This window comes from Alligator sinensis, unplaced genomic scaffold (genome assembly GCF_000455745.1).
Source record: "Alligator sinensis unplaced genomic scaffold, ASM45574v1 scaffold882_1, whole genome shotgun sequence".
Taxonomy (NCBI): domain Eukaryota; kingdom Metazoa; phylum Chordata; order Crocodylia; family Alligatoridae; genus Alligator; species Alligator sinensis.
The window spans coordinates 1,102,392-1,111,675 of record NW_005842500.1 but is presented as its reverse complement, the minus strand read 5'-3'; the positions used below and the strand labels follow the sequence as shown (position 1 = coordinate 1,111,675).

General features: G+C 53.0%; 1 protein-coding gene across 3 annotated transcripts in view; it reads left to right on the top strand.

Moving 5' to 3' along the window:
• The window catches only part of SSC5D (scavenger receptor cysteine rich family member with 5 domains), a 29,355-nt gene extending 22,430 nt beyond the window's left edge, over positions 1-6,925 (top strand). For all 3 annotated transcript variants that reach the window (XM_025212998.1, XM_025212999.1, XM_025212997.1), the window contains 4 exons: positions 159-1,229; positions 2,418-2,561; positions 3,060-3,902; positions 4,857-6,925. In XM_025212998.1, the coding sequence (XP_025068783.1) occupies positions 159-1,229; positions 2,418-2,561; positions 3,060-3,902; positions 4,857-5,266 (2,468 nt within the window). In that variant the 3' untranslated portion in view covers positions 5,267-6,925. The remainder of the gene's footprint in view (positions 1-158; positions 1,230-2,417; positions 2,562-3,059; positions 3,903-4,856) is intronic.
• Positions 6,926-9,284: the final 2,359 nt, after the last annotated feature.

The following is a 9,284-nucleotide window of genomic DNA, read 5'->3' as shown; positions in this document are numbered from 1 at the left end:
CCCCCCCTCCCCGACTCAGGTGATACCAGTTGCCCATGGGTATGAGTGTTTGCTGCTGCTGGGGATGCCTTGACTCTGGTTCCATCAGGGGCCACCCTGGACCTTGCTGGGCAGGCAGAGCTGCAGTTACTTGCTGAGCAGGCTGCTGTGTATTCTAGGAAAGGGGAACCTGTTGTTGCTAGAGCCAACCCGCACCCAAGATGCCAGGGACCTGACTGGTACCATGCAGCGACCCTGGCCCTTGATAAAACCAGACCTGGTGGGTACCACACAAAACACTCGGACACTGAGAAAACCGGATCTGGCTGGTACCATGCAGAGACTCCGTCCTTCAAGAAAACCAGACCCACATGAAACCACGCAGAGCACACAGACATTGAGAGAAACGGGCCTGGCTGGTACAACACAGAGCACCCAGAGATTGAAAGATCAGGGCTCAACTAGTACCACCTGGAGCACCCAGACATCAAGAGAACTGGACCTAGCTGGTCCCACACAGAGCACTCAGTCTTCAAGAGACCTGGACCTCTCTAGATCTGGTCACATGGACAGTGGATCAGATATCCAGACATCAAAAGAACCAGACCCAGCTGTTACTATGTGGAGTACCACCCAGACACTGAGAAAACTGGGCCTGGCTGTCACCACACAGAGCACCCAGACTTTGAGAGAACCAGACCTAGCTGGTACGACGCAGAACATCCAGACATCAAGAGAACGGGGCCTGGCTGGTACCACACACCGTGCATGGACATCAAAAGAACCAGACCCAGCTGATACCACGCCAAGTACCAAAACATCAAGAGAAGTGCAACTGGCTGTTATCACGCAGCGGCTCCGTCCCTCAAAAGAACCAGACCTGGCTGGTACCAAATGGAGTCTCTGGACCTTGAGAGAGCCAGACCAGGCCAGTACCACGTGGAGCCCCCAGACCATGAGAGAACTAGACCCAAAAGGTTCTTCACAGAGACCCTGGTCCTCAGGAGAACCAGAGGAAGCGGATACCATGAGGAGTATCTGGTCCTCAAGAGAACTGGACCTGGCCAGTACTACAAGGAGCCTCCACACCTTGCAAGATTCAGATCTGGCAGGTGCCACACCCTTAGGGGAAATCACTCTAGCTGGTACCAGGTGGAGCCCCCAGCCCTCCAGAGAACTGGATGAAACGGGTACCACAAAGAGACCCCAGGCCTCAGCAGAACCAGAACCACATGCTGCAGAGCCCACAGGTAGGACTGGTAAACGGCAGCTTAGACTAGACCCCCAAGTTGCCCCTGCAATACTCTGCCACCTCCTTACCTCCCAAGTCCCTCCCCATAGATGCACCCTGCCTGGCCAGCCCATGCAGGGAGACCAGCACCCAGAGCAGGTAGTGTCACTGTCCATGTGACCAACCAGAGACCTGCACCCTAGCCCCATCCTCTAGGAACCTCATAACTTCAGGCTGGGCAAGAGGTCATACCCATCCCCTCTTCTGTCTGTACCCATCCCCTGATCAGCCAGCCCCTCTTCCACACCCCTACAGAGCTGGGTTGGGCAGGGTTAGCTTCCTGGGGAGTACCTGGTTGGGTAGTGTGTGCTACACTGAGCAGCTTGCGCTCTTAGCAACTGAGCTGGAGTTACTGTGCTGATCCATGTGGAACACAACCTTTGAACAAGGGGAATCCATGTGTCATAGGCCCCATGCTGTTAGCAACTGGTGGGGGGAGTCCCTGTTGACCAGTTCCTACAGCTCTGTCTCAGTCATGCCTTACTGCGCTGTCTTACAGTGCCACCCAGTGTCTGTAGACGTTACAGCAGGGACACGAGTGACTGGTGCCTCCTTAATCTGGGGGGGGGGTACCGGCAGAAGCCACCAACAGTGGCAGCCTTGTCAGGGGGAGCACCAGCCCTACTGACAGCGTCAGTGTCGGCTGTCAGGGGGGGCACGTGCACCCCTACCAGTTGCCTATGAGCAGGGGAGCCACCTCATTCCTGCCCTGTTGACCTATTTGATAACTTGGGCCATGGGCTTTTAGCCCACTAATTTACTGTGGACTGCCACTGTTGGGCAGAGGTGGGATCCAAGCCTTCAACTGATTCTGGGGGACAAAAAATAACAAAAAAGGGAGTGTCAGCGGGGTCAGAAGGTTACAATTAGTGCATCCTCGGGGGACACAGCAGAGCACCCCAGCCAGCGCCCATCGACTCTCAAAGGCAGCCAGAGAGCCAGCAGCTACTACCCAGTGGTACTCTGCTTGGATGCAGGAGCAGAGCAGGCCCAGGAAAAAGGCCCCATAGTCCCCGGGGACTCCTGCCCTGTTGAAGGGATTTGTTTTCCCACTCTTCCCCAGAGCCAGAGTCTCAGCCTTCATTTCCCCATCTCCCCTTACATAAAGAGCTGTCCTCCATGTCTGTGCACCTCTATGTCTCCACAGGGCAGACTGTGACACAGGATGACCTCACGGGGATGGGCCATAGGGTCAGCCCTGGTCCCATGCAGCACAGAGTCTCAGGTATACCAGCCTCCATTCTGCTGACCCAGCAGCCGTATCCTGAGCCATCCTCAGAGAGACAAGCAGGTATGAGGGTCACTGCACAGTGGATATGGTCAGGGTCTTATTCTGGGGAGTTGGGTGGGAGCATCTCAGTGTTGACCTCCGTTCCCCAGCATGTTGCTAGGAGCCTACACTGTAGGGAGTGGTGTAGGGAGCTAAGTAGGGGGTGTTGCCACCTGGCACTAGTGGGTACTGTGCTACAGAGAGCTGGGCTGAAGGCTTCTCAGAGGTCCTGTCCCTTCACAGCCAGAGTCAGCCCTGCTGCCAGCTTAAGGTGTGACATACAGAACTGGAGCCTGGGGAAGGTTCCTGGGCAGTGGTGCAAGGTGTGCACTCCTGGCCAAACATAGTGCCCCCTGGCATCCACAGGGTGGTGAGGGGCTGGCCATGCCTGACTGCACTGGCCAGAGTCATTGTGAAACCAGGAATGGCAGTGCCTAGATCAGCCAGTGCTAAGGCTCAGCTGTCCACACAGAGCTCTGGAAAGCTGTGTCCATCTTTCTGCCTGTCCTCTTTTCACAGACACCATTCTACAGCACACTCCTGCTGCCGACCCCACACCCTGGACACACTCTGAACCTGGTGGCCGTGCCTTGAGGACTGCAGCCTCCCTAGTCCATCCTTCTCGCCAGACCCATAGGGCTCAGATGGACCCAGAGTCTCTCACCTCCCAGGTTCCCAAGAAGACTCACAGCACCTGGATGGGCCTAAAGTCCAGAGCCCCTTACACTCCCTCTGTGCAGCCTGTGGGTGACACCTACCACTACCAGACTGTTCTGGCCTCTTTCAGTCCCAGGCCCTCCAGTGAGACCCATGGTGCCTGGACAGACTCAGCCCCCACTCATGCCCAGTCCCCAAGTGAGACCCATACCACACAGATAGACCCAACCTCTGGCCCTACCCCAGCCCCCAGCAAGATATACAGCACACAGACAGACCTGCTTCCCATGCAACATCGCAACAAGATCCAGCACACTGAGACAGACCTGGCACCCAACCACAGTCAGACCCATTGCACCGGGTCAGACCCAGCTCCCAGCCTTAGCCAGATTCATGCCACCCAACCTGGTCCAGCCTCCAGCCAACCCCCCATCCACACCCAAGGCACCCAGCCAGGCCCAGCCCCCACCCCTGCACAGCCCCCGACCTCCACCCATGGCACCCAGCCAGGCCCAGCCTCAGCTGTCAGCCAGTCCCTCAGACAGGCTCCCGGTGCCCAGACAGGCCAAGCCCTCCCTCACACCCAGCTCCCCAACCAGATCCACACCATCCATTTAGATGCTGCCAGCCCAGCTGATGCCCAAACAAGCACTGCTGAGATGTACACAACATATCTACTTCCAGAGCCTCTGCACACAAAGCCAGGTATGGGCAAAGGTCTGGGGTGTATTCAGGGCCAGATTACACTTTAGTGGGCCCTAGGCAAACAAACTCCTGGGTCCCGGCAGTTGAGACCCCACTCCCCACCCCAGCACTGCCACCCATGGGGAGAGGAGCTTGGAACCACCCCTAGGAAGCAGCCGCTGCAGCAATGAGGCCCGCAGAGGTGAAGGGAAGGGAAGGGAGGTAGGTGGAGGCATTTGTGCCGCAGCCATGGAGGGAAGGACTGGGAGCCCTCACAGCTCAGGGCCATAAGCATGTGCCTAGTTCACCTATGCATTAATCTGGCCCTTGGGGTATTGCTACCAGGGGCACTTGGGAGGGTACCATTAGGCTGGGGCAGGGTGAGTAGGGGCAGCACTGTCAGCACCTTGCTAGAAGAAACAGTGCCTCATGGTGTTGGAGGAAGGGGTGGAGGTGTGGCATGGTACAGAGGCTTTTCTATCCCTACTGGAGCAGGTGGGTGGATCCTGGCCTCTGGATCTGCAGAGAACCCTTGTTATTTATGTTACCTTTTGACTGAAGCAGCACTGTCTATAGGGGAGAGTGTCATCCTGATAGGGAAACTGAAGTACAAAGTAGAGAGAGATTTGGGAGTCTAACTGAACATGGGAGAAAACCCAGGGCCCCTATACCCCACTTCTTTCCTGGTGCCCAGGAGGAAACCCAGAAGTCCTGGCTCGAATCCCAATCCCTGCTGCAAGCGTTAGAATCCAATCCCCACCCAGGGTCAGGTGGGGCCCCCAGGAGTCATGGTTGCTTGGGCTGTGCTGTCTCTCTGGGGCTCTGTTGCCCCTAGTGGGAGGGGTGGGGGTTGGTCCTGGTGGTAGAGCAAACAGGGGGGACAGTTCCAGCTCCTAGGGCTCTATGAGGAGTAGAAGTGGACAATCTTGAACACAGTTGACAGGCTCCCCTCCAACCTTATTTCTCATCCCACAGATCCTACCCCTGTCCCAAGTCAGACGGAGGAGCCCAAACTGGATAGATCAACTTCTGGGCAGAAGATAAGTGGCCCTGGTATGGCTGAACCTGAGGAAGCACCTACGATGCCAGGCCAGAGGCCAGGGGAGACTGAGGGCAGTGAGTGGCTGGGGTGCTCCCAGGCTGGGACAGTGAGGACCTGTGAGTCTCCACAGTTGCAGGAGCTGATTCAGGAGGTGCGAGAGCTGCGCTGGGAGCTGCGTGCCCTCGCACAGGGCCACCAGCAGGGGCGACACCATCTGGGTGCCATCGCAGGGGGTCTGGCTGAGCTGGCAGGGTGGATGCAGCAGCTGGTGGGGAGTATCCGTAGTCTTGTGCCCCCAACACCACCATGCCCTCAGAATCTGTGTCCAACAGCACCATCCTGAAGGCATGGCCAACACCTGAAATCCCCTGCCCTGCCCCAACCCCATCAAAAGGTAAAGACTCTTACCCCTCCCCACCAAGGGGGAAGGATCCTCCCTACTCTGTCCTTCCCCTACTGAGAGGGAGAGGTCCACTTGTACTGCCTCATTGCAGGAAGAGGGATAGATCTACTGCACTGCCACACTAAGAAACAGGACCCTCTACACAGACCCTCCCCTCCTGTCCCCTCATAGATGGAGCCTTCCCCCACCTCCCTGTTCAAAACCAGTCTGCAGTACAGTCCTGCCAGTCCCAAGCAGCAGGCCCCTCTGGACAGAAATGTTGTCCCATGGCCTCAGGTGGCACCAACTGGTCAGCACAGATGTAGCCTTCTGGGAGCCTTCTCCAGTAAAGAGGAAGTATGTGGAACTGCACAGTCAGTCTCTTTGTTTCCATGTTTCTTTGTCTAGGAAAGGTGCGTACTTATTTGAGACCCCCAGCCCTACACAGTCCCTTGGAGTACCCTCTGAAGCTGTCCCAGGAGTAGTTTCTAAAGTCCCTGGTTCCTTGGACTCCAAGACCTAATGTTTTGGTCACTATCTCACTTAGTTATACACAGTTCCTTCAGAGAGATACCTCCTGGCTTAGCTCCTGAATAAGGACTTTACCTCTCAAGAGACTAAATTGCAACCGAAGTCGCATGCAGTGAAGTAGGCAGCACTTAAATAAAATATGTTGGTCAGAAAAGAAAGAGCAAGGAAGCTGTGGTGGGCAAGAGTTAGCTCTTAACAGAACCAAGGGTGAGCTCTTAACAGAAGATTTGAATAAGGTGGAGCTGCTGAACAGCTACTTTGCCTCAGTTTTCACCAAAAAAAAATTGCAACCAGATGGCAAGCAAAAAGTACATAGACAGTAAGGGAGAAGGCTGAGGGTCATGAGAATGAAAGAGACCATTAGTCAGCCAGCCCTGATGAACTTCATCCCAGGGTACTGAATGAACTATAAGAAGGGGTCTCAGAACTATTGGAAATAATATTTATGAAGTTTTGGGAGATGAGCAAGGTCCAGTGGACTGGAAAAAGGCCAACATGGTGCCCCTCTAAAAAAGGCAAAAAAGAGGGCCCAGGTAATTATAAACTAGTTAGCCTCACTTCAAAGCCTAGGAAGTTATTGGAGCAAATTATAAAGAAGTCCATTTGCAAATATGTGGAGATTGAAAGGGTGATCACAAATCGTCAGCATGGATTTCTTAAGAACAAATCATGCCAGACTAACTTGATCTGCTTCTTAGGCAAAGTAGCTAGTTGAGTGGATGAAGGGAATAAAGTGTACTTGAATTTCTATAAGACTTTTGACAAAGCCCCACATGACCTTCTTATAAGCAAATTGGACTGGATAAAATTACTATAAGGTGGGTACATGAGAGGCAAAAATTCTTGTGTGCAATATCTTTTATTGGACTGACTGTATGGTTGGTATAGACATAGGGAAGATTTCAGGTATCACAGTACCCTTCCTCAGGCCCTTCCAAGGTTGGTAATTCTTTGCTCAATTACTGCAAGCAAAGGATATTTATAAAAAGCTCAATGTCAGGATGGGAGGAGATTTCAAGTTGGGTTCCACAGGGGTCTGTTCTGGGCCTGGTACTATTCAATGTGTTTATTAATGATTTGGATGCTGGAGCAGACGTCAATGTGTTTATTAATGATTTGGATGCGGGAGCAAAAAGCTTCCCAAACAAATCTGCAGAAGACACAAAACCAAGAAGGACTGTAAACACATTGGAGGACAGGAGTAGGATTCAAAAAGATTTTGAAAGGTTGGAAAGCTGGGTTTCAAATTCAATACAGACAATACAGCATGTTACACTTTAGGAAGAGTAATCAAAAACAAATACAGAACAGGAATTAAATGGCTTGATGGCAACACTGGTGAGAAAGATCTTGGGGTTTTGGTAGATCACAGACTCACCATAGCTCAGCAGTGTGATGCAGTTGTAGAAAAAGCAAATGTAATATATTGGGCAGTATCAACAGGAGTATTAGGTGCAAGACACAGGAGATGATAGTACACTCTACTTGGCACTGGGTAAGCCTCATTTAAAGTATTGTGTGCAGTTCTGGGCTCCACATTTTAAGAAAGATATGGAGAAATTAGAAAGGGTCCAGAGGAAGGCAAGAAAAATGATAAAGTGTTGGAAGGCAAGCAGTAGGAGAAAAGATTGGAAAGAACTAGGCATGTTTAGCTTGCAGAACAGGTAATTAGGGAAGAAGTATTTGAAGAGCTGCCACAAAGAAGAGGGAGAACAAATGTTCTCCCTCACTGCAGACAGCAGGACACAAAGCAGTGACTTTAAATTGCTGCAAACTAGATTTATATTAGATATCAGGAAAACTCCCTTCAGGTGAAGTTATATGTAACACTTAGACCATGCTAAATCAGTGGAATGTTAGGCAGTGTTAAAGTTAGAACATACTGGGTGCATCTGCATGAGATGCTTAACTGCGCAGTAGCATAGTTTACTGTGCAGTAAGCACGCATGCCTACACGTGCACACGCTTACTGCACAGTAAATGACCCTACTTGCAGGTAAATCTGGTACCCGCAAATACAAGTAGCAAATTTACTCGTGATTAGTTACTGTGCAGTAACACACTTGTAGATGCCTAGCAGGAACAAATTTCTGCCACTAGGGGGCTGGCCGTAGGCCCTTAAAAGACTGTAGGCATTTTGAGCTCCCCGGCACATGTGGGCAGCCTGAGGCCACTCCAGGCCCCTGTGTCTCCCTGGGCAGGCTCCAGGCCAGCTGTGCTAGCCTGCCTTTACCGCAGCACTGCTACCTAGAACCGCAGTGCCGCGCTGCTGCCAGGCCTGTGACATCCAGGTCTGCAGGGTGCTGCAGGCTCCTGCCAGACCTGTCAGCACCTGGGGCCAGCTGCAGGCAGCTCCTGGCTGCTGGGGCTAGCTCCAGCTGCCCGCAACCTACCCCCAGCAGCCTGCCTGGAGCCTGCAGGTGCTGTGGGGCACTGTCTCGCCATGCGGCTCCCAGTCCCGCTCCGTGCCCCTGCGCTGCGTGCTGCAGGCAGCTGCCCAGGCCCGGCAGTACAGGAACAGCCAAGCGGAGGCCCAGAGAGCTGGCACAGGAGTCCTGATGGTGTCATCCTCGCCCATGGTCATGCTCTCCAACCAGGACCCCAGCTGGTTCATGGAGGAGACTGGTGACCTCATGGCACCGTGAAGTTGTGGCAAAAATGTCTAATCTCACTACACAAAAGGCTTCACAGCTGAGAACTGCAAATTGTTTCTTTTTCTCTTCTTTCTTCCTGCACTAGATAATCAGTAGCATAATAAAGAACAGTCCGAACAATGCTCAATTCACAATAAGTCTGATTCCTGTGGGAACACAGATTAGTTACTGCCTGCTTTGCACATAAACTTTGCAGAAAACTGTAGCAAATCACAGATTGCCACAATGGAATCTTGTTCATGAGAGGTATAAAAGTGTAACTGTGGGCGTGGCTGGGGTTCGACTCGGCTTTGAGCATTGAACTCCCTTGTTGACCTGTTTGCAAACAATAAACTCGAGTTGGACCCGGCCTGAGTGTGTATGACTGTCCTTGAGGTATATTGAAAAAGCCTCCAGGGGCACGAAACTAGCCGTTTGTGCAACAAAGTGAGATGGAGGTGCAGCACCAGTTTGCTCAGGCTGGGTGCTCAAACACCCATGGTTACAAGGGGCTGTCAGGCAAGATGCGGGAGTGTGGGCACAACTGGTCAGTACTGCAGTGCTGAATAAAAGTCAAGGCCTTGTGGGCACAGTGGGTCAACATCACTGAGCACAATCATCAGTTGGTAAGTGCCTCCAAGTCCATGCCCGTTATGCAGCAACTGGCACTGGTCCTTATGGCCCAGGCCACAGCCCCCATCCTGGTCTGGCACCCATGGTGATGTGTCACTGCAAGAGAGCCCCTTGGACCTCCAGCAGCCCACCCCACCAAGCTCCCCAGCCACAGTTTCCACCAGCAGCCCCAGGAACCCAGG